This window comes from Chiroxiphia lanceolata, chromosome 20 (assembly GCF_009829145.1).
Source record: "Chiroxiphia lanceolata isolate bChiLan1 chromosome 20, bChiLan1.pri, whole genome shotgun sequence".
NCBI classification, from domain to species: domain Eukaryota; kingdom Metazoa; phylum Chordata; class Aves; order Passeriformes; family Pipridae; genus Chiroxiphia; species Chiroxiphia lanceolata.
In genome coordinates this window covers 3,837,729-3,862,979 of record NC_045656.1, presented here as the reverse complement: position 1 = coordinate 3,862,979, position 25,251 = coordinate 3,837,729, and the positions used below count along the sequence as shown (strand labels likewise).

Here is a 25,251-nt window from a genome sequence, read left to right as displayed (position 1 = left end):
AACCAATTATTCAGATCTTTAAGGGCTTATGATGTAACTGAACCTGTGGATGGAAGTCACTCCTGAAGTACAAAGATAATTTAAGCTCCAGATATTTTTCACTTTTTTACTCAGCTCTAAAATTTAACAGAGTGTTGATGCTTACTAAAGTAGTCACAGATGCTGCTTAAACAAATCTCAGAAGCCTAGGGAGGGCTTTTTGGTTACACACTAATTATGTATTATTTCCATTTACAGTTATTGCAATTAAGGACACAGTTTGTGCTGGTTATGAGCACACAAGTAACAGTCAGGACTGTCAGGAGGCTGGATCTCTCTGCACATGGATCACCTGTTCCATCCCTATGGGCACAGATTCCTTCACTGGCCTCTCCTTACCTGTAATCCCTGCTGTTGGCAGCCCTCAGCTGATAAGGGTCACCATCATTATCTCTGCTTCTCAACACTAATGGGGTTCTATGTTGTTTAATATGGAGCAGAATCTGGGCCTGCAGTGTGCTCCTGTGCAGCCCCAGGCATGGCAAAAAGGCAAAAACCACACTCTGGAATTTTAGGGAAGACTGTGTAATTTAAGCAAAATGCTCTGCCTGATAGGCTGCAACTGTTTATTTTTCAAATGTGCCGTGGAAATGTTAGTAGTGGGTTTGTATAAAGACATTTGATTGTGAAGGAGGAATGTTTATTTGGGGCTGAAAAGTTTCAGAAAGGAAAGGATACACATATCTTGATCAGAAAGGAAGATAGCTGGGCTCAAGTCTCTTCACGTTGGTGTGAATCCAGGGCAGTTGCAGAGTGTTTACACTGCACAGCTGAGGCCCAGGTTTTACACTTTATTTCCCTATGGTAGAAAGGATAGATGGAAGAAGGAAGAAAGAGCTCAGGCTTGGTTTGGGCACTGCCATGAAGTGTTGCTGTTCGTGTCATCACAGAGCAGGAGGGGATCCTATTGCAGAAGTCCCTGTGCTCTTCAGCTGCTGCACCCCCATCAGTGGTGCTGGGAGCAGGAGGGCAAGGAAAGAGGATTGGGAAGAGGCTCAGCCATGCCAGGCACACATGGGAACCACAGATGGCCCTTCTTCCAGAGCCACCATCCTGCAGACCTGCCCTATGCCCTGGGATAACTGGGCACAGCCTCTGCTTTCCCACCCAGCATAGCACATAAAAACTCCTCCCAAATAATCCCTGCTCACAGTGGAGCTGTGACTTAGTGGTTATTATTAATATCATAGTGTTGGGGAGGATGCTGATGGGCCTCATGCTTGGAATCCAGGAGCAGCAACCAGAAGGGGCCAATCCCAAAATGTCTTCTCAGAGAAACAAAGGGATCTTTTCATCTACCTGCTCCAGTGGTTTCCAGGCTGCTGGGAGAGCTCTGATGCTCCCCTTGCTGCCTGTTGTTTGGCAAGGCCTTCCAGTGTGTCAGAGCACCATGCCCCTACAAATGAATAGGCAGTTAATTTAGGAATGAGTTGACTTGAATGCCTTTTTTCCTTTCACACCTCTTGTTTGCAGTTGATCTTAGTGTGTACTAAAACATGGAGCTTTCCCTGCATTACTCTGAGAGAGTGTGTGTGAAAGGGAGAAAGAAATATGATGATGATCCAAAATATGATGATGGGGAGCTTTGAAATACCTGTACTGTGACAGAAATCGAGGATGTGATTCAGAACTTAACAGCTGATATGGACTCAAAGAGGAAATAAATGCAACTCAAAGAGCTGTAAGAGGCTCTGGAACCAGGTTTGGATCAGGACATGCTGCAGCTGGAATAACACCTTTGGTCATTTCTGGAGGCTCGCTTGGATATTTGTGGGCAGTAGCATTGTTAAGTTTGTCTTCTAAGGCAAATAAGTAGTAAATTGTTTTCTGAAGGGAGGAGAAAGTAAAGCAGAAGCACAGCTTCCCCTTTCCTTCCAGGTGCTCCCTTCCCGCTCCACTCCGGGCATGGCCACACAAGGAGCTGCTTTGGCAGGTGACTTGGGGAGCAGCAGCAAGTGGATCAGGGCAGGGCAGCTTTCTGGGAATAAGCAGCTGATAAGGGAGGTACTGGGACACTGCTCATTGCATAAGGAAGGTTAGGCAATTAAATTTTTGTGGGGGTAAAACCCCAGACAATGTCCTTAAGCCATTGGTAGTATTTTGGCAGCCAAGCAAAAGGCAGAGGATTTTATTTACTTGTAGTTTTACAGAGGGCTTGTTTCCCAGCAGTTACATGATAAAGAAGAGCATTGAGTTGGTCAGGATAGAACCTGGAAAAGCCCTCTAAGCTCCAGTTGCTCCCCAGCACTGCCAAGGCCATCACTAACCATGTTCCCAAGGGCCACATCTACATGTCTGTTAAACCCCTCCAGGGATGGGGACTCCAGCACTGCCCTGGGCACCTATTCCAAACCCTGACAACATTTTCAGTGAAGATACTTTCCCTAATATCCACTCTAAACCTCCAGATACCTGTCAGAGGGACAGAAATGATGCATTGCTTTCTTGTTCTCCTTTCTCTGTTAACCTGTGGCCTTGTTGTCTTATGACTGAGCGAGGTGTTTGTATGGGAAATCATCATTGTTCTGTTTGAAAAGAAATAAATAATAGTGTGGTGGCAATGTCTGATGGCAACTCACACCCTGCAGATAACAATTGCCACAACTGTGGCCACAATGATGAGTAGTTTGCCATGAGACTTAGAGCTAAGTAGCTTTTGGATGTGATTGAGTTGCATTCTGGATTTGGAGCCTGGCTTTTTTCTGTTTTGGGGGATTTTCTGCACAACCATGTGGTTTTGCAGAGTTTAGTCTTAAGGCATTCAATAGCAGCTGTTTTGAGGAGAATGCCAGATCTCCCAGGGGTAAACAAACCCCCAGGAGATGGCAGTTCTTAAATCCTCCTTCTTCAAAAGTTGGGACTGATTCCGTAAGCGTTTCCTCGTGGAATGAGGCAGAGCTTGTGCTGCTGTCAGATGGAAACTAAAGCACAACAAATGTCTGCTGAAGGCTCTGAAAGGATTTGCCTTCTGTGAAGCTTCTGCCTTCCTTGCTGAAGTTGGGGGGGATTTCTCAGAGAATCTCATAGGATTGTTTAGATTGGAAAAGACCTTTAAGACCATTGAGTCCAACCCTTAATCCAGCACTAACCATGTCACCAAATGCCACATCTACAGGTGACTCCCTCTACCTTCATTAACCTCCTTCCTTCAGTCCTACTTTCACTCGAGCTCATACTCTTTACCTTGAATTGGCCCAACTTCCTGCAAAAATAAGTACTTAAAAATTAGATAAGCATAAAGTTTATTAGAAAGTACATAGTGGGGGATGAAGAAATCCTTTGCATATGTTTAAACAGTGCTTGCAGTGTGACTGCCATTAGGCTTAGACTATTTTGTGGCTGCTGCTGCTCCACCACGGCAGAAATCTCATTCCAGCTGCGTGTGTGAAGGGTGTAAATATCAGAACCAGCAATTTTCCTCAAGCATTTTCTTTGCATTTGAATGGAGCCCAGGAAAAAAAAAAAGCATCTGATCTGACAAGCAAACCTGATGATAGCTCCGGGAAAACAGGGTTTTTGGTTTTTTTGTTTTCCAAGCAATTTCTGCAGTTTTTCCTCCACTCCTCTATTGCACCATTTAGCTGGATGGAGATATATTCTGCCTCTAGCACCCAGCAGGAGCCTTCTGTCTATAGATGTTTTATGCAGTCTTTTCTTTTTGCAGTATCCTAGGGTGCTGTGCCTGAGGTGAGTAATTTTTTTCCTCCTCGCTCTCCCCCAAAAGTGGCATTAATAACATAAAAGGAGGAAATGATACCAAAAAGAAGATAGGAGAGGGTGGAGCGTGTCTGCATTTGACAAATGTCTTTGTCATCTCCAACACCTGCATCTCTTAACATCTAACATCTCCTGTTGTCCCCAGATGTCTGCAGTCCTCCTGTGGGCCCTTAAAGAAGACAGGGAACAGCAGTTTGTGACCCCACAGGAGATGAATTAATGGTGTTCTCAGAAATCACAGGCCATTTTAAATGCATTTAATTGCAAGAGATTTCTCTCAGTCTCTGCCATTGCAGATATCAAGCTGTATTGCAGACACTGATATGGGCACAGCCAAGTGAAGAAAGAAATCTGAAGTTAGTTCCAGGGTGGACAAGGTTCAGTGTGTGTGTTTCAATAATGGCCATTTAAAGACAAACTGCTGGTCCTGTCTCTGAACACACAAGGAAAATCTGCTCTGTTTGGTTTTGGCTTCAGAGTGCAAGGAGCAGTTCTGATTCCTCAGAGTCAGTCCCATCACAAACCCGGAGTGAAATGAGCAGGAGACAAAACAAAAATCAAATCCATCGCTTGGGAATTTGAGTTGACACGAAAGGCAAGTTCCTTCATTTTGGGAGGAGCAGTCCAGCTTTCTAGCAGCAGGGGAAAAAAAAAAAAAAGTTAAGCTGATTTAGGGAACAATTTTCCTGAATATATATATATATAGATATAGATATAGATATATATAGATATATATATAGATATATATATATCTCCTGCAGTCCTGGTAAATATAGGATTTTAGGATTTGATTCTACTTACATGTAGAAATCTCTCATGGTTAAAACAGTGCCTTGAGGAAAGGGATGGTGGCAACTGTTTTTCCAGCCCAGCTTCTGCAGTGAATAAATGGGTGACTGTGGCCCTTCTGGCTCCTAGCAGGGAGATATATTAGGAGGCTGATATTTTCCATGTGTTTGCTGCATGTCTTGGATTTCATGCTACAAGTGCAGCACTGAGATAGGTGTTTAAAAGCAGCAGATATGTGACAGGCATTTCTCCAACCACTTCTGTTCTCTGTCCAACTTTTCAGGAACAACCAGCTATGTGACAGTTCCTCAAAACTGCACCAATTTCCATGGGGAATACCAGGTGCCCTCTGAGCTTGCCTGGAGTATTTAAGTGAGGTGTTAATCAGACTCATTTCCCAGGCAGCTCAGAGTTCCAGGGCTATTTGTGCATTAGCACAAATTATTTTCCCCTCGGTAAATTCCAGTTTTCTATACTTTTTTTTTTTTTTTTGATCCTTATGAAATTTGAGGCTGTGGTTGGGGGTTGCAGGAGTCTGAAGATGTATGAACAAGACTTTCAAGGTGATCTACTTGTGAGATTGTGCTCCTTGTTGTCATTGCTGTAATGAGCAGGTGTAGAGTGAGCAGGAGGAGCAGTTTTTAATTTTTCCCCAGATTGGATGGCAGGTAAAGAAAGTCTCCTGGCTTGTTTCCCTTCCCAAACCACTTCCATTTGGTCCTTCCTCACTTCCACTTTCTCTTCCCTGCCAAGCCAGGCAGAGCAGTGAGTGCTCAGCTTTGCACTTGTGCACAAAGCACTTCCAGCTTTGCCTGAGAGAGGAAGAAATTGGACAACATAAATGGAATTCTCTTTTGTTTTATTTCCTTCCTCATTGCTGCCGTCATGAACATGTGAAAATTACCTCTAGCAAAACACTTAAGCTGAGATATAATCTGCCAGGGGAATTTGGGCACACAGTACCTGCTTAAAATAACAATAAATTAGACAGTTGGATGCCCTATTCTCAGTGCAGCTTTGAAAGTCTCTGCCTTTAACTATAATTACAAATGAGACTTAAACAATGTCATTTATTTACACAAGCTGGCTGTGAGTCATGGATTGCATCTTCCTAAATTAATGAAAAGATTAATTTCCTCCTGTTTTCATTTCCATCCCCCCCAGAGCTCGCAGACCAAACCGCTCCTGGGGACCCCGGGTGGAAACCACCCCAGTGCGGAGGCTGGGCAGGAATGCTGCAGCTCCTTGGAGTGTGTTCCTGCTGGGAACACCTGGCTGCCTGTTCAGACCTGCTCCCAGCTATCTCCTGGTGGTTGGGTGGCACTCACCAGGGGTGTTGGACTCACTTGAAAGCGCCCTCGCCAGCTTGGCTTTGGCCTCTTGGAAAACAAAGCTCTTTGTGCTGGGGCAGCTCCCCTGTCTATCTTGTCAGGTCCCTGTGGATTTACCTGCCATCCATATGTGCTCCAACACGTTCAGTGGGGAGCTGGATCCCTGTGGTGTGTTCTCCACTCCTCCCCAGAGCAAACCTCTCTCTTGGGTCAGCGCTGGGGGACTGACACGAGCAGCAGGTGCCCTAGAGCCCAACTTCCCAAATACCCAGCCCCAAACACCTCCCACACCGTGAGAGTACTGGGATCAACACGATTCCAGCCAGTGCCACGAGCAGGACAAAGTCTCTGGGACATGGCACACTCACACAGGATCTCTGCCTGCTCTCCACCTGCAGTGTGTGTCCCCCCCCAGCCGAGTGCTTGTTTTATCTGGGAATCACTTTGTCAGATGGCACCGATCTTTGGAGTTATGACTTCAGTGCTTCCTGAATTTGCTGTAAATCCGTATCAGAATCATTTACTGTAAATTTACTGACCACACAGGCGTTTTGCAACACTCCTGTGCGTTGCTTTCAATACCCAGACAACACTGAGGTTTGTTTTCCCTTTTGCCTCAGACTGGCACCGCTTTTCTTTTATTTCATCCTCTCTATATTATGCAGCACTTTAATGGGCTTACAACTCAGGTGCTTTGTTTTCTGGTCAACATCTATATCAAGAATAAATGATCAAAGGGATTGACGTGTGTTCTGAAAGAAGAACCCGTGGTACCAGTGACTGAAGTGCAGGAGCAAAGAGTGGGGGTTACTGGCTGTCCAGAGTTAGGACTGAGTTGCCTTTTAATTTTGAAATGGATTTTTTTTCTTTTTCTTCTCTGTTCAGTGAGAAGGGATGTTCACAGGACCCTAACAGGCTGTTTCTTCAAAGTGCCTTGTGTTCCATACAAGCATGTTCTTCCTGACCCCATCTCTTCAGCTGTTTAGGTATTTCTATGCAAAAGCTGGGTGTGGGTAGGAGGGAAAGATAAATTCTCTTTGCTTTAGTTCAGTGATAGTCCCTTATGTGCAACACCTGTGGCTGATCTTGATTATCTCTGAAGATTTAACAGCTTTCCATTTCACACCTAACATCCTGAGATAAGGATTGGGAGTTAGGGACTATCCCAAAAGCCACGTTTTATTGGCCAGTTATGGAACTGCAGGTTATGAAAAATCATTGCAAGAAATTCTGTTAGGTCTGGTTTTCACCAAAGCTGTGGGGTGTTTTATCTTACAAAAAGACTGACAACGTTGATTAACAGAAGAGAGAGTTGTAAGAGACATGGATAGCACACACATTCCTGAGGTTATGGGTGCAGTGGGATAATGGTGCTGGATTGCTTCTGCTTGGAAAGGAGGAGCTGCTGTGGCTGGCTTTGGATCAGTAATTTCTGTTCTGAAACAGAAAGTCACTATGGCACAGAATGTGGCCACTATGACCAAAATACAAAAACTGCAGCAGTTCCAGTAACCGAAGACACGAATTGCAGTGGAAGCAGTTTCTTTTAAACAGAGGCTGTTTTGTAAGCCTTTAGGTTGTTCTTTATCCTCCTCCCCCCTGACTGTTTTAATCCATTGGCAATTTTGGCCACACTTGAAGAAGGAAGACTTCTCAAAGGTACTACACTGCTGGAGGTTTCACCGACGTTGGGAGCCAGGGAAACGAGGGAGTCCCTGTAACACGAGCTTCACGTTCATGAGGTGGGAAAGAAACCACGAAGGCAAAAGGTTTTGAACATCTGCCACCTCTGAAAAAGCTTCGGGAATGCTGTCTGGAGACAGAAAGCCATAGGAAAACAGGGATCATTAGCTCCACTTTTAGGAAATAACCTTTTGCTATAAACTTGCTGTGAACTGGCTGGTGGGACCTCGCCAAGGCTTTCCTTGAAAGAGATGTGGTTTCTCTGTTGTTGCCTCCTGATCTGGTGATTGCTGTCCTGACTCTGAGGTGCACCTGTCATTAAGGAATTAATGCACATTTCATGAGCAGAAGCTGAACAAATTAGAGCCTTTTGCTGTTTATAGTTGAGGGGTGAAACTCCTCCTTTAGCTGTATTGCAGTGTCTCCTGAAACAAGTGGAGGCTATGTCCTTTATTTCTTCTACTGCGTTGTTAATTATCACAAATTAAGGTGTAGGTGACTTGCTGGCAGCAATTTTTAAAGATCTGACTCTTTGAGAAATGAAGGATTCAATACCACCCTATTTTTTTAAAACCTGAAGACTTTCTGTGCAAGGTGAAAGTGAGGGGGTTTGTGTGTCCTGGAAAGAATGTGCAGTTACTAATTTTTTTTCCCCAGGTTCCTGTGCTCATCTATTTTTTAAGAAGTTCATTACTGAATGCCCCGGGGGAGATTTCATGGAATTTGTATCACTTTGAAATTCACACAAGGAAGTTGGAGTTGGAACTGTATTTGTCACTGGATGATGTTGAATTTTAAGTTTGAGATTCACTGAGGTCCTGGAGCGTGTCCAGAGAAGGGAATGGAGCTGAGGAAGGGGCTGGAGCAGCAGGAGCAGCTGAGGGAGCTAGGGGTGCTCAGCCTGGAGAAAAGGAGGCTCAGGGGGGACCTTCTCCCTCTCTCCAACTCCCTGACAGGAGGGGGGAGCTGGGGGGGATCAGGCTCTGCTCCCAGGGAACAAGGGACAGGACAAGAGGACACTGAAGCTGTGCCAGGGCAATTCAGGTTGGACATGAAGAAGAATTTCTTCCTGGAAAGGGTGGTCAGGCATTGGCAGGGGCTGCTCAGAGAGGTGGTGGAGTCCCCACCCCTGGAGGTGTCCAAGGAAGGCCTGGCCATGGCACTCAGTGCTCTGGGCTAGGGCACAAGGTGGGGATTGGGCACAGGGTGGACTGGATGATCCTGGAGCTCTTTTCCAACCTCAGTGATTCTGGGATGTAACACCCTCAGCACACTGTGGGAAGAGTGAGGCTTCCTCTTTGGCAGAGGAGGAAGCTGTTCCAGGGGAGAGCAGCCCAGGCTGAGGCTTGGGGAAAACTCAGTTAAATGTATGCTCAGATGTATCCCCTTGTGTTTCCCTGCATCCCTTTCCCCTTGTTTCAACAGGCAAAAGTTCCTAAATGAGAAATGCTTAGTACTTCCCAAGACAAAAAGCACTGTAGAAAAGATGTTTGCATTTGCACAAGTTTTTGTTAAATACCCAAGTGCTTGTTAACACAGTTTCATTGCAGTGTTTCTCACTATGTGCTCACTGTGGTGTGTTTATCCACAGGAAATGTTTCCTTTTCTTCCATCCTGGTCTTTCCTTCAGAATGGCGGTAAACTTTTGGTTCCTTGTTTTGCCTCAGAGGGGTAAAAAACACTGTCAGTTCTGTCATGGCACAGACACTGGTTCCTGTGAAATCAGACCTTTGATCAAAGGTCTGTCTGCAGTATCAGAGGTTCAGCAGCCTTTTTCACCTCCCCACAATCTACAAGTAAAGTTTGGACATGGAAAGTGGTTAAAATGGGTCTTCTTTACCAACAGAGAAATAAAAGCTGCCCTAAATCAGAGAGACTCTCCCCTAATAACAGCAACAACAGAAATGTCCCTGTCTGTTTTTATTTGGGATGCACGTCTTGTAATTAATCTTCCTTCTCCTAATTTCCCTTTCATCTGGGGCTCTTCTGAGCACTTCACAAGAACATAATAACCAAGCCCAACTGTATCTGTGACACACATGATTATTGTTATTATCTTCATTAGGCTAATGCAGACTCTGAAATTCTGCATGATCAAATAACTTACCCAAGGTTAAATAGTGATGTAGTGTCAGGACTGGGAACAGAGCAGCCCTGTCTCCTAAGCCTGGGTTAAATGCAGGTTCTGCTGTGTCATTTGGGAGTGTGCATCACTGTCCTGTTAGCACAGCCCTCCTCACAGAGGTCCTGTGGCAATGCAGCTTGGCCAAATCAAAAACCTTGCTGTGGAGGGTGTTTTAGCTCCAGAAATTGCTGCAACTTGCACTGAATAAAACATTCTGTGAATAAAACAGGACAAGCCCTGTTTGTGCTGTGAGGGCTTCCCAGTCTCACTGTAGCCTCGTGCCCACACCACTGAGCCCTTCCAGTTCTGGACAAGCCCGAGCTGTCATCCTTATTTTAGTGCTGCCTTTCTCACCTAAGCACACAACCTTGTGCAGCTATAAGGTTTTATCCACAGATTTTTGCTATATCACCTATGGGGCTATTGTAGAACATAGTAAATTCTTTACTTGGTCATTTTAAGAAGTTGGACTGATGCACTTAAATATCTCCTGTGATAACTGGTTGCTTTTCTTTTTTCCCTAATGGTGTTGTGGGTAAGCTATGGGTTCCATAACAAGCTTTTGTGCCCTACACAGATCATCTTTGAGTACCTGTGTGTCTTATAATTACCTGCACAAAGCCACTTTTCTTGTCAGCCAGATGAATTTAAAGACACACTTCTTAGAATAACTAATGTGGCCATGGACAGTTGAGCACTGTGATTGATCCATGGCCTGGCACAGGTTGACCAGGACCCAGAATGAAATAAAAACACTTAATGTGCTTCTGTGGGAGATGGATGGATGTGAGGAGGAGTTGTCCCATTGCTTTGTGCTCAGGGAAAGGTTTTTTCAATCCGTGGGCAGGGACAGAAGGACATTTCCACTCAGATTAAAAACACACAGAGTAAAAAATGGGCCCTGGTTAGAGCAGTACAGTGGCTGCTTTACACACTGATGGGAGGAAGCACAAGAGGAGGATGTTGGCAGTGTGTGATGTGTCCCGAGCCTCACGTGCAGCAAAAACGTCTCCCTCGGGTCATGTGAGGATAAACCAGGACCTGTGGATTTATTTACATCAGGCACACGGGAGGATCCTTGCACAGACCAGTGCACCTGGGTGGGAGAGTTCCCCAAATGAATACGGGAATGGAGAGAAGGAAGGAGGAAGGGAGTATGAGTTGGGTATGAGAAGCTGCTGAATGGATCTGCAGATGAGGAGATGGGGGAGGAGACCCAGAAAATCCTAATTATGGTGCTCTAGAGAGAGGAAAGGTGGCCTTGGAGCAGCTTTATCCTCCTTTCTCTCCTGGGGAGACAGGTTGTTCAGCCTGGAGAAGAGAAGGCTCCAGGGAGACCTGAGAGCCCCTTCCAGTGTCTAAAGGGGCTCCAGGAGAGCTGGAGAGGGACTTGGGACGAGGGATGGAGGGACAGGACAAGGGGGAATGGCTTCCCACTGCCAGAGGGCAGGGATAGATGGGATATTGGGAAGAAATATGAGGGTGGGGAGGCCCTGGCACAGGTTGCCCAGAGAAGCTGTGGCTGCCCCATCCCTGGAAGTGTCCAAGGCCAGGTTGGACGGGGCTTGGAGCAACCTGGGCTGGTGGAAGGTGTCCCTGCCCATGGCAGGGGGTGGAATGAGATGGTCTTTAAAGTCCATTCCATCCTGAACCATTCCATGATTCTTTATGGATCATGGACTGACAGACTCATGAACCTGCTTGCCATGTTCAGCAGCAGTGCCCAAAGGTGTTTAAAGATATGTCTGAGGGTAAGGGCCATTCTGGGATTACTAAAGTTAGGGTAGGTGTTTTTATCTGTCTCTAAAAGCTTTTTCATCTGGAATTTAAAACCAGGTTTAGGTTGCTACTCAAAACAGTAAAGTTTGGGTATTTTTATATATTTCCTGTCGTTTTAGAAGTGGGTGGCAGCACCAAGTTTGCATCACAGTTCTATCCAGGTTTTAATCTGTGGTAGAGATGCTATAGACAATTCCAGCTTTTCCAGCTTGTGCACTTAAAGCCTCATGAGCCTGTGCAGAGGGAGGTTTGTGTAGTGGACATTAACTCCCACTGCAGAGCCACCCATGAAAATCAGGGTGCAGGAGCACTGGAGGTGTGCTCAGACCCCCCGTGCTGGCACAAAGCTCCTCATCAGAGCTCTTTGTCAGCCCAGGACCACGAGAGGGGACGTGTCAGCCTTTGCCTGAGCATCTGGCACAGCAGAAACCTGCCTGGAATGTGCCTGACATTCCCTGATGGGCTGCTGTACTCCTGGGTGCTGCCCTTCTGTGCAGGGCACCTCTGCATCTGGCATCTCCCCTGTGTTTTATAAACATGGTAAAAAAGACTAGAAAGCTCCTTACAATTACAGACAATATACCAATGTGCCCTGGACAGCTTGTGATGTTCCAAAATAGCTCCAGGGCAAAATGCAAATGAGGGATGAGACGCAGTCACTTGGAAGTGTGTCCAATCTGAGTGCACATTTCTCCACATTTGATAGAAATCTTCCTAACTGGAGAAATTAGCTGTCATCTGCTGTAAATCATCAGTCACTAATTACCCCTGTTGTTCGCTCATATCTCAGTTTTCTGTGTCACAGAAAGTGTGTGTGGGGCTGTAAGAGAGGTGGGAGGGGGTGAAAAACCCTCACTTGCCCGAGTGTGATATCAGAGAACATTGAGCCTCCACAACCCCGAAATCTGTGAGCAAATCCCTGAACAGTTTCTTCAGTTTAACATTTTGAATTGAATTTTAGTCTCGTGACATAATATTGAGAGCCCCAGAGACACAGCTGCTTGAGCAGGAAATGCACCTGAAAGCCCAGGGGTTTTTTTTGGTGGGATTTCTGTTCCCAACCTGCCTGAAAATCTCGAGATAAGGTGGTCTCCAGCATTCAGTAGAGTGTGGCAGTGTTCTTCAAATGTGTTTGGTTAAAACATACCAAGAAGTTGTAAAAGTAAAGGGCTCACACTGAATCTGAGAACAAGAGCCAAATCATTATGTATTGTCTCTAGAACTCATAAATGGCTCTTTTCCTTTGTTGATCTTGTCTGGCCAGAAACCCATGAGATTAGAGCTGTGAAGCCCATAACCACATCCTTACCAAGCCAGCAAAAATCTCCAGAATCTCTCCAGAAAGAGATTTTGTAGATACTTATTTTAATTTCCTTGCAATTTGTGGCTCATGCCAGTTCCCTGACTCATCATCACCCCGGTGTGGTGATATGCCAAGTTTTCCAATAAGGAAAACAAGGGAGCAGTGAGTCACTGCCTGGATTCATATGCACTTGATTCGCTCTATCATTACCCAGGCTGGTTTTATTTATTTTAATTAGTTCATATACAAAGTCTCTGAGATATGTTTCACTGCATGAATTAGCTCGACTTGTTAGTCTTGTGTAAAGATTAGAAAGGCAGAAGATGAGGAGAGCTTTTGATGGCAGGCCCAATTTTTCCTGCCATCCACGAGGAGACTGTGAATGGGGGGAGTCTCTGAATTTCCGGAGATTTGAATAATTGAAATAATAACGTTATTTTTTGAGGCTCTCCTCTTTGATCTGAAAATCTGGTGAGGCTGCTGCTTAGATCTAAAATGTCCCAAGAGCAGCCTTTTCCCTCGGTGAAGGTTGTGTTTAATTCTGTGTTCGAGCAGAAGTGTTTGCATGAGATAAAAAAACTAGAAATTGGGTCTGAAGCGAGTCCTGAGCCAGAGGTGCTGAGTGTGGAGAAGGGTCTGGCCAGCATTGTCTGAAAGCTGTTCATGATTCCAGTCCTTTCAGATGACTAATAGAAACCTCAGCTACTACTTCTGGTTGTTTGTTGTTCAGAGTTGTAACAAGTTCTGATTCTTCCCATTCCACACAAAGGAACCGTTCCAAGTCTCAGTGAATAAGTTTGGGTTTAAGTTCAGGTCTAGGTGCCAATTCATTTGAGCCTGTCCTTTGAGCCAAATCCCCTCACTTATCTCTAATTGAAGTCTTCCCTTGGGTTGTAGGAATTGCCAGGCTGATTAGATTGGCTGAGCAGGAGTGAGATGAGGCAGGGGGGAAATTAGGGATCTCCTTGGAGGGAGCTGCCAGGGTGGAGAGGAGAGGGAAGGGACACTGAGCTTCTCCTCGGATTTGGCCCATGTAATTTTGCAGTCTTACTGCTGAGAGCTGTTGTTGAAATGGATAATCTTCCATGTTTTGGAATTTATTTAAGCTGTTGGGCCCACATTGCCCATGCTCCCCCTTTGACAAGGACATCCATCCCAGCCTTGGTCCTGGGAACAGACCTGCACTGTAATTAGGGAGATGGAGGATTTGATTAGGGTGTGGGTTTACCATGAAGCACCCAGCATTTGGCAGCCATGGTTGCATTCAAACTCCTATTTGTTTTGGTTTGATTTTTTATTTTTTTAATCCCAGCAGGCCCAGGTGTCCTGTGCTGCCCTCCCCAGACACCCTGACCCTGTGCTAATGATGCCTTGTGCTAATCGACCCCACACCTGATGAACATTTTTATCTCCTCCCAGTCTTGGAGGCAATTCTGTGCTCAGACTTTACATACCACATTACAGTGGAGTTTGAGCTGTGTTAGAGAAACCGTCATTTATTGCTGCCAGAGAGAGTGAGAAGTTGTTTTTTTTTAATATACATCTTCTCCAAGCCTTTGCTTTATTGCATTCCCTATTTTTTTTTCCTGATGCTTAATTACTTGTTACGTGCCGAGCAGGTAAACCAGCAGCCTTTGGGAATGAATGAATAGCTCAGATACTTCCCCACTGACATTAAAATAATGCCAAAAACATTGAATGGAAAAACTGGGTGTGACAGGTGGTGTGAGTCTCCAAGGATAACATTGGTTTTGATTTGGAATAGGAATGTCACCTCAAAGCAGAGAGGCATTTTGATTTCATTTTCAGAGCAGGAGTGTGCTTGGCAGAGCCCACAGCACCTCTCTTTCCAAAAACCCTCTGCAAAGGCTGCTCAGAGTGAACAGCAAGTCCCATGGTGTGTCAGAGCTCCAGGAGTGTGTCCCACAGTCCAGCAGATCCGTCTGACAGGAGCCTCCATCCCCTCACCTTTGGCATGTGCAGGGAATGGGAGGCTCCCAGTGTCTGTGAAGGCTTTGAACTCTCACACTGACCTGCTCTGGGGTTTGTTAGGGAACAGCTGGAGCTGTGCCAGGGCAGGGTTAGGTTGGATCTCAGGAAAAGGTTCTTCCCCCAGAGGGTGGTTGGGCACTGAGTGGGCACAGCACCAAGGCTGCCAGAGCTCCAGGAGCGTTTGGAGAACGCTCTGAGGGACAGGGTGGGATTGTTGGGGTGTCTGTGCAGGGCCAGGGGTTGGACTGGATGATCCTTGGGGGTCATTCCCAACTCAGGATATTCTGTGATTCTGTTCTATGATTTTTAAGCAGCTGTTTCATTCTGGGAGTGACACCACGCCCCTGCTCACTCTGACCTTGCCCCTGAGCTGCTGGGACTGCTCTTCCCAGCCCTCTGCTTTATTACCCAGGGAAACCCCTTCCTAAACCCTCTGCTGTGGGTGTTGGCCGTTGCTTTTCAGTGCTTTCTAGGTCACAAGTTTCATCCGTGCCAGCGTGAGCAGGTCTTGGGAAACCCTTGTTTTGATTTCTCTAATTGCTGGGTCTGTTTTGTTTGTTTCTTTTTAATCCTGCAGCACTATTTCAAAACCAAAGGCTGTTTCCCCAGTGCCTGTTGTCGTGTCAGGCAGCGGTGGGAACGAGTTTTGCAGAGGGAAACTCGGCGTTTGTGTCCCAAGGAAGCTCCTGGCAGTGTTTGCGAGCCAGACGTCACCACACATTTATCAATACTCCACCAGCAGGCAGGGAAGGCTTTCATGGCAATCCAGAGAAGGTGGTGCTTCGTTTATATTCTTCTAGACTTGCTAGTTCTGGCAGCAGTGGGAATTTATCTCGAGCTACAAACAATCAGCAGGGCCACCACGGTGGAATATTGAAACAGGGCCCGAGTGGTGACGCTGGTGTTTAATAGCAGTGGGTGGCTGAGCTGAAGGCAGCTCGTTTGAAGCTCAGGGCTCGGGGTGTGAAGTGCTGTCACACCTTGGGGTTGCAGGGAAGATGTAATCACAGAGACCTCAGAATAAACTTCTCTCCACCTAATCTTTTCTCATGTCTCTGAACAGACAGGTGTGTGCACTACTCCTCTGCCTCCCTAATGCTTTGTTTGAAGGAGGTTGGATATGGCTGCAGGCATGAGGAAGAGCCTGGTGGTAGGATGCCTTTAATGGTTAGAAGGCCAGGGCTTGGCTATCCCTGCTTAGTTACTTCCTCCTGGGAGAGCTGGTCCTGGAAGCACCAGGGGAACACAGTCTGGGAGGGAAAATGCCTTCCTGAGGAGGAGGGGAAGGTGGCAAGAGGTAGGGGAAGAAACAGAGCTGTGGGTACAGAGTCTGCTTGGGCTATCAGAGGGCTGAGTGAATCTGGGTTCTCCAGCACCTCCTTGGAGGCTTCCCCAGGGAGAGGTCCAGGCCTGCAGTGGGGCAGGAGGGAGGGTGCTGGGGGCACACAATTGCTGTCAGTGCCCGGCCTGCATCCTGTGGAAAACTCTGTGCTGGTTCCCTTCAAGCCACCATCATTTTTCCCCATTAAAAAATACCTTTAAAAATGCACATGCTTTTCAAGTAAGTGGTTAGGTTGGCCAGAGGTATTGCAGCACACGCACACTCAGTGCTTAAAGAATGTGCACTGGCTTTACTGAGGCAAGGCTGGCTGAGCTGAGAACCTGTGGCTTTGCTTCTGTAGCTCTTCACTCTGTGCACAGGCCAACTCTACATTTTACACCTGCTTTGAAACCAAATCATGATGTTTTGTTTTGGTGACTGGAAAATGGGTCTCTCCCAGGGAAGCTCTAAAGTCTTTTTGCTTTGAAAATGTGATTTCACTGTGGTTTAGCTTATGAACACTGTTTCTTACTCTGTATTCACATGTTCAGGCAGCAGTAAATGGGTGAAGAACCCCTGTTGAATCCTGCAGCTTTTGAGTTGTAGCTCTGGTCAGGAACACAGAACCTGTCTGGTCATGCCTTATCTGTACCACCTGCCCCCCTGTTCTAAGTATGAACCACACACTTCCAGGAAAATTTGCCTTTCCCAAAGTATTTCCCTTAAATCAGAGATAACTTGGGCCATTAAATGTGGATTTGCATACCAAAAGCCTCCGAATTAGGTCTTTTGTATTCAGTGAAATGGTCATTACCAATGTCAGCAGTACCCTGGACACCCTCTGACCCCGTGAGGGGATGAGGTCAGCCAGGTTCCTATTCCCATTTACTTGACGTGCCCTCCCTATCTCTAACACTCCACACCCCAAGCCCTTTTATCCTCCAAATTGCTCTTAAAAGTCCTCTTCGTGCCCAGTGCCCCCAAAAGTCCCGTAACTGCTGTGGTGTCTTTGTCAGGTCCTTGGACAGCAGGCCTAGAAAGGGCTGCAGGAACCAGTCCCTGCTCACTCTGGGTGTCCCAGGGAGCCCTGTCTCTGTGCCCATCTTGATCAGCACTCCTGGCTGGTGCTGCCCGGGTTTCATCTCGAGTTCCAAGCTCTACGTCAGCATTAACAGAGTCTGGCTCAGCTGCTGAGGTACTTTGGGAGAAAATACAGAATGTGCTTAAGAAATAATAGGTGCTCTCACACCCTGAGCCGTGTAATCACACAGACATCCCCGATGGCCAGCAGCCCTCTGGAGAGGTTGTCTGGGGGAAGGCTGGTGCCTGCTGGCTGCTCTGGGCTGTTCTGAGATCCTCCTGGGACACAGGGATGAGCTTTGATCCAAGCAAGGCCTTGCCAGCCACATGTGGAGGCTTGGCTTCCTCGGGTTGCGTCAGGTGCTGGGAGACACCTGGAGCACATCTCTGCAGGCAAAACATTGTCTGGGGCCTGGCTCCAGCCCTCTGCCTTCCCATCACAGACAAGCAGAAGGGAAAGTCAAAAGCTCTATCATTTTCCTGTATTCTCCCCTGGTCTATCATTGCTTAATTGCATCCCTAAATCTTATTAAAGTCTGGGCTGAGTCACTGCCACGGTGAGGTGGAAACAGAGCTGAGTAAATTTGAGGAAGGAGGAGGAGTGTCTTCCCACATGAGTGTGCTGAGCAGGAAAACTCCCACAGCAGAGGAATTACTATCACTTCATGGATGTGTTGCATCATCTGCCTGCTGCTGCCTCTAATTGAATGCTCTAAACCCAAATCAAAACACCTGTAGTCCAAAGAGAATATGAAGTAGCCTTGGAGAAGGAAGTCCATGCCAATTAGACATGCAGATCTCTCTTCATCTTCTGAGACCTTCTTCCAAGCTCACACAGGACTTATAATTGTGGTTCTTCGTTGTCCTGTTGCTCTGACTCTCCACGGAACCCACTTTCCACCACCAGAATGAGGTTGTAGGATTAACCCAAGGTGGCTGCTTGTCAGGGTCCTAAATGTGTTTTATTTGTGGTTCCAGGGGTTGAAGCTTGTAAGACACACAGTGGTCTGTTGTGTGAAGAATCACTGTAGGACTGTGAAGCTGTTGTCACTGGACAGATAATTTGTCACAGACTGGAAACCCTCCTCTGCTTTGCTGTGTAGGCATCATTATATTCTCCTGTACTTTCTGTTCTGGTTTATGATGCAAGTCCATAAAAATCTTCCTTCTGAGGCGATGTTTTCCATCGCATCCCAGGCTTCTGTTCCTCACAGTTTTTGTGGTTTAATGTGCCTCCTTGGCATTGTGGCATGGCTGGGAATATGTGCTGTAGGCAGGGTGGGCACCTTTCAGGGTGGTGGAGGGAGCTTTGGCCTTGTGTGTGTATATTCCACCATGGAATGTATTCCATCTAGTCCAACCCCCTTTCTCAGCTGCAGGGAGTGAAAAGGGTGTTTAGTTTCTCTGCACAACTGAGTGATGATAGGAGAGCATCAGAAAACACAGTATTCAATGTTTCTTCCTCCTTCCATGTTGTCCTTGATGGGTTTATTGTCCATAAAATTGGGATTATGGTGCCTACAAGTCGTTTTGACTTGCTGAGCTCCACCTGACGTGGGCAGTCTGGGACCCAGCAGGAAAGGAATACAAAGTGCAGGTGTTCAGAGCTGGTTAAGTCAAGTGAGGTTTACAGGTTGGGTTGCAAAAGAAACATTTTTTTTATTATTATTTTTGTTTTGTGGAAGAGTGGGACACCAAGGGGAGGAGGTAAGTCAGCTAAGCCATGGAGGGGTTTGCTAGGCAAATGCAAATTCATTTTTGTTCATCAGATATAACCTGGATAATGATATCCCAGTTATTAATGGAGCAAATGAGGGAAGCACAGCAAAGAAATGCCAGGGCACTTTGTAAATGGAGTTAAATCTGCCATGTGAGAGAAAGCAAAGAAATTCCTGTTGGAATTACAGTAGACAGCAATGCTCCAAAAAAGAAAAGAAGGGCCAGGGGGACACTGTGTCAGGCTGGAGGCAATCAGACACTTAATGCTTCAGGCAATTATAGAATCACAGAGTAATTGAAGTGGGGAGTGACCTCTGGAGCTCACCTAGACCAAGGCCCCTCCTCAAAGCAGGGCCAACTAGAGCAGGTTGCTCAGGACTGTGTCCTGTTGGGTTTTGAATATCTCCAGGGCTGGGAACCCACAGCTTCTCTGGACATCAGTGTTTGACCTCCCTCACAGTAAAAAGGTTTCTTTCTTATGTTTGAATGGAATGTCCTGGATTTCAGTTGGTTCCCTTTGCCTCCCTCACTGGGCAGCAGGGTGAGGAGCCTGGTCCTGCCCCTCTGCTATCAGCACTGTTGTACATTGATAAGATTCACACCCTTCCCCACCCTCAGCTTTGTCTGCTCTGGGCTAAACAGTCTGATGAGAGAGCAGGGAAGTTGGGGAATCTTGCAGGAGGTTGCACTGATGTTTCTGGGCAGATCCTGATGGTCTAAAGCCCACTTGAGTGCTGCCCTGAGTAAATGGTGAGGTACAAGTAGTACAGAATAGCTCAAACGAGCTTTCTTACTTTTTTTCCCTTCTCTCCATTTTTTTTCCCTTTAGTACCTTTAATTTATGACTGTTTTCTTGGCATTGTCCCACATGTCTTCTGGGAATAGTTATCTCTGGGTGTTTGTCATTAAGTGTGATCCTGCCAGTCCCAAAAGACAAGATATTTGTGGTGAGTGAGTTCAGGTTGATGCTCAGTTGATTCCTGTGACCTGCAGTGATGAGCAGGAGCACTTTGGATAAAGCCCTGGATCAGAATTTGAGCTGGAGGTGAAGTTAGAGTGTCGTTAGAGAATGATGTTTCTTGGCCTGTTTTTATTTGCATATCCTCAGGTTTGGGGAAGAACAGGAGCCTAAAGAAGGAAGTCCCAGATATTCAGAGAGCAACAGTGCCTGTTCCAGACCCAGGGAGTCAGATGCAGGTTATTTAGACCACAAACAGACATCCAGGCCTGTGGATCTGCATCTGAGACAAGTGGGCCATGAACAGCTTGGCAAATGTGGCCAAGGATGAGCTACCAAAGCTCTCCTGTGGGTTTTCCTTTAGTAATTGGTTACAAAAGCAGGGCTGTTCCTATATACCTGATGTTAAATGTGTTAATATGTTTGAAACAAAACCATCACATCTCACTGAAGGTGTGAATACTGCAAAACCTGTTGATTTTGCTTGTGCCAGTTAATATATTGGGGATTCAGGGAAGAGAGGACCCTGGTACTGGTTCTCTGTGTAGCTGCTTTAAAGTTAAACATTTGGTCACTTTTACTAAGCTCTTTTAAATTTAATTGCTGCATTTGTTTTGAAAGTAAGAACTCCCCAGAACTAGTTAAATATGAAAACTTCCATCATTGCTCCTATCAATGTGTCATATCTCCTTCCAGCAGAGATGTGTTAAAACTTGTCTTGGATTCAATCTGTCTTGTCAAACCATTTCAAGGTGCAGAATCAGTTTCTCTGGATTTCTGTCAAATAACAGAAGCAATGGGTCTGGATTCTGCAGAAAACACACGAAAAGAAAACCCTGCTCTTATTTAAGTAGAAAGGAAAGACCAGTTTCTCATTCATGAGAATTTAATTCCCCAACTCATTGTATGATCTTATATCTGCCTACCTGGATTTTTCTTGTAATAGCCCAAAATTACTGAGTGTGCATGTATAAGAAAGAAGCCAGTGTGCAAACTTTAGAAGTTATGTGTCTGAAATCCTGGTGTTTAAAGCTCTCTGTTTTCCTTGTAGGTGTGTTATTGGACATCCAGCAGCACTTCGGAGTCAAAGACAGCGGGGCTGGTTTGTTACAGACAGGTAAGAGTGAGTGTCCTCTTCTCCAAAGGGTGCTTGTGGATTCCTATTTGTGTCTCTTGGTTGTGGAATTTACTCTTACTAGGAAGGTGAATAAATACACTCTTACTAGGAATGTGAATGAACACGAGGGGTTTTTTTGGGCTTTGATTTGCTGCTGGGCAGGAGGTCGGGGCTCAGGATGACTTGAGTGTAGAATGGGCCAAAAGCAAACAAACCTAATGATATGGTTTGACAACTAAATTCAACTAGGAGATGGCTACTTCCCCTGGAAATGATAAACCAACAGTAGGATCCTGTTGTTCTCCCTGCTTTAGGCTGGTAAAAAGTGTGATATATGATGCCCTTCACGTGCTCTACAGAGAATCTGCTGAATGGACAGTGGCCTGAAAATGTAAAACTCATCAGGTCAAGTACCTGAGGCTGAAAGCTGCAGGCAGGGCTAACAGTCACTGCATCCATGGGAACTCATGGATTAACAACTGCCCTTGGGTACTGTTGCCTTCAGACATGTCTCTGGTTGTGGTCAAGGAAGGATTATTGCAGTTGTGATGTCCAGGGATTTTAATGTCCCAGAGCCCTGCAGACAGAGCTGCACAACCCCAGGACACACCCAGCTTCTCTGGCCTCTAGTGCTGAGGTGGCTTGGAGGAGTGGCTGTGTCCCTGTGCTGGGTGTGATGACACTGAGTGCTGTCTCTTGACAGCACATTTGATCCTTATGGAGAGCTGAAAGGAGTAGCCAGAGAGGAAATGCAGTATTTTAAGGAAACAGTCTGGTTTGGAAACCTCCTGCAGAATTATTAGTTGGAGTCTCAGATTTGTGGTGCTGTGGTTGTCTTGTCACTGTTGTCTGTCTGAGGGAACCACTCTGGAACAATTACATCTCTGAAAAAAAAGGAGAATTCAATCAGGTTTTGAACAGTGTGCCAGAAAGACACGTTTTCCATTGCTATCACAGTGGATACCAAATTCCTGTCAGGAGCTTGTCTGTGGCAAACACTGGACTGTATAAAATCCTTCATTCTTTAAGATCACACCGGAGGTGAGAAGGTTCTGGAGCTCCATCAATTGGTCTTTGATTTCAAGCTAAGGGAAGCACTGCAGCATCTCTTCCATGGCACAGCAGGGTCCTCATCTGTGGCTGCAGCTTCTTGGTAATGTTGGAACACAAGCAACTAATACCAGTTTGTATTAAACCTGCCCAAGTGCTGCCCCTGTGGGCAGAGCTCAGCTGAGCTGGTGTGTGCAGCACGTGGCCAGGATGGGCTGAGTTGTACAAGTGTCACTGATTATAAGGAGCATCAATCAGTTCTGCCCAAAGTGGCACTGCTTGTCTGTCAGGCTCCTTTCTGCAGCAATCACTGGTGTTTATTTATTGTGCTCAGAGGAAGGGGTCCTCAATGTAGCGTTAGACACAAAGTGCCTGCAAGAAAATATTCTGCTGGTAAAAGGACACTTGCCAAAGCTTGTATTTAATCTTCATTCCCCTCAGTGGATGAGGTGCTTCTGCAGATGATTTATGGACAGCTAGTAAAAGCTAAGCTTCAACAGGGCATTCATTTGTTAATTGCAAGAAATGTTATTTATTTCTCCAGCAAACACACAGGGCATCTGAAAACAGCATCACTGAGGTATTGCAGGATTGCTCCTGAGTGTGTCAAGAGTTTTCTGACTGATAATTGTTGCTTTAAGGAAAGCAGTATTTTCTCTTGATGGGTGGTTTTTTTTTTTCTGATCTGAAAACTGAGGGCTTGACTTTGCTCCTGCAATATAGATAATAATGCCCTAATCACAGTACCATCAGAGGAAAAGAGTGCTCACAAAATAAAGCACCATTTCACGTAAGAGTAAGGGTAGGGGCACATAGCTGAAAATGTGTTAAATATATTACTCAGCTTAGCAAATTTCTGTGTTGGCAGCTGGCCCATGGCCCAGGTCCCCTTAACCCTGGAGAAATAAAAGATGCTGCCCTACACCACCACAAACACTGCTTTTAATCTTTGCTCTGTACACTGCTTTTAATCTTTGCTCTGTTCTCCAAGTCCGACCTCTCTCAAAGTGCAAATCAGGGAAAATGGGTGCAGAGTGTAAAAGCACTTGCCCAGGGTGGCAGAGGGACCTGGAGCAGGGCTGGGGCCAGGACTGGTGTCTCCCACATCTCTGCCTTAACCTTGAGCAGCTCCTTTGCAAGCAGGGACACAAATACCATTTGCTTCCCCAGAGATGGTCCTGCTGAACTGAGTGATGTGAGATGAAACTCTGCTCATCCTGAGGATGCCCTCTGAATAAAGAGTGGGTGAGTCCTCAGGTTGTTAATCCTGCATCTAAATGAGTCCTAAATTAATTTACAATGTTAATGAGGGGGAGTGAAATGTAGTATTTGCTGGCAGTTCATACCATTCATCAAACAGGCTTTAAAATAAATAATTTAAAAAATCCTTTTAACCGAGAAACAAAGTTGCACCCGTTTTTTTAGGAGGAGATGATTCTGAAAAGTCAAACAGCAAGGGGGAAAGAAATCCCCAAAGGTAGTGTTTGACCCTCTGTTCATCCCATACCCCATTCCTTGCAGGTACAGCCAGTCTGGTACCTCTCTCCCTCCAAACATTCAAAAGCCAATCCGTATACTCTCAGCTCCTGATGCTTTCTGGAGAGCAAAGGGCACTGGTTCCTTAGGAATTGCAAAGACACAGTTTGAATTTTTGTCTTCTTTTTCACTAATCCTGAGATACAAGTGGCTCTTTGCCCAAGAGATATAATGAAAACTGGGTTGGAGGGACACTGTTAACTCCCTGTACAGAAAAGTCCCTGGACTCTCCAGCCTCATCCATAATGGAAAGGAGCAGGAGGTGGTGGTGTGAGCAGCAAGGATCCTGTGACAGCAGAGGACATGCTGACAGATGGAGCACAAGTGCTGCTTGCTCAGGAGCACTGTAGAGTAACACACACTGAATGTGTTGGTTCCAGCCTCACTCAGCTCTGGCTGATGCTGTAATTCTGTGCTGATCTTCCTTTTCAGAGCACTACATATGCAGTTATAGAAATACTGGTTTAGTTCACTGCCCTTCAGGTCTGCAGCCAAGCTTTTTTTATGCTTAGTGGATAATCCTGACTGATCTCAGAAGGTGATAGAGCATCTCCTTGCCTCCTTGAGCTGTAGGCAGTCAATATATTTATAAACCAGACCATCCAAAAAGCCTTTTCTATGTGTGGAGTTAGGTGGGAGCAGCTACAGAACTATAGGCCTCTAGGAACACAAAGACTGAGAAGGTGGACAACTGGATGTTGTAAAACTGCTTCAAAATAGTGTTATCCTTCCATAGATACTTAGGCCATGAGAGTAATATCCCAGTGCTGTACTCTGGTTTTCACTAGATTTTTTTCCCCTTCTTTCTTCATTTTTTTGTGCTTTATTGCTCTGTCTGCTCTCCTTGCCCTTGGATTTATGTTGCTTTTGTGTCTCTTGCCAGTGTCTCTGTGCCACCCCAGAGCTCTAATAACAGTAGTGCCTGGCTTGCAGTGCAGTTTGTCTTCCAAAGATCTCAGGATGGCAGGATGGGGGGTGGATAATGAGGCTGGCCCTTTTCTACAGATGGGGAAACCAAGAAAGCCAGAGGGGAGAAATGGCCCAAAGTGGCTCAGCAGGTGTGAGGCAGAGCCAGGGTGAGAACTGTGGGCCGGTTCCTGAACACGGAGCGTTCAGCCAGGTCAGTGCCCAGACCCAGGGGTTTGTCCTCCTTGGTGGGCACCTGAATCCTCCAGCTCAGGGACTTCAGCAAGTGGAAACTGGGAGGGCACAGCAGGGATTCCATGGAAATGCAGACAGAGAAAGTGTCTGTCTTCAGAAAGAGCAAAGGGGTGTCACCAGAGGAAACCCTGGTAAGCAAAAGTGTGTAGCACGAGGTCACACACCAGGAAAGGTCAGGAAGTGAGGGAGATGGGAGGACTCATTAAAGGTGAATAATCAGATAACGGGGCTCTGAAAGAACTTGTCTCTCCTCACAAGCAGAGATGGGCACTCCCCCAGATGCCTTTCAGCCCCTGGTTTCCCTGGAAGCCTCTCAATGCCAGGTACTTTCTTAAGTCTCGTTGGGAGCTCACTTTTCCTGTAAGGGTCAGTTCCAGCTAAAACCTCTGTGGATTTGAAAAGTGAAACCTTCTATCTCCCTGGGTTGCTCTGCCTCTTGAGCTGCCCTGGTGTAACCTTGTAGTAGATTGCAGCCCTGCAAATCAGACACCTGATGGGCTCTGGTGTGTTGTGGTTGTACCCACCGAGCTCGTGCAGTGAGAATGGGGCTT

The 25,251-nt window shown here is 46.1% G+C and overlaps 1 protein-coding gene across 3 annotated transcripts in view; it reads left to right on the top strand.

The window, feature by feature from the left end:
- SPNS2 (sphingolipid transporter 2) overlaps positions 1-25,251 on the top strand; it is a 132,361-nt gene that overhangs the window by 15,225 nt on the left and 91,885 nt on the right. For all 3 annotated transcript variants that reach the window (XM_032707478.1, XM_032707477.1, XM_032707479.1), the window contains exon 2: positions 20,888-20,953. In XM_032707478.1, the coding sequence (XP_032563369.1) occupies positions 20,888-20,953 (66 nt within the window). The remainder of the gene's footprint in view (positions 1-20,887; positions 20,954-25,251) is intronic.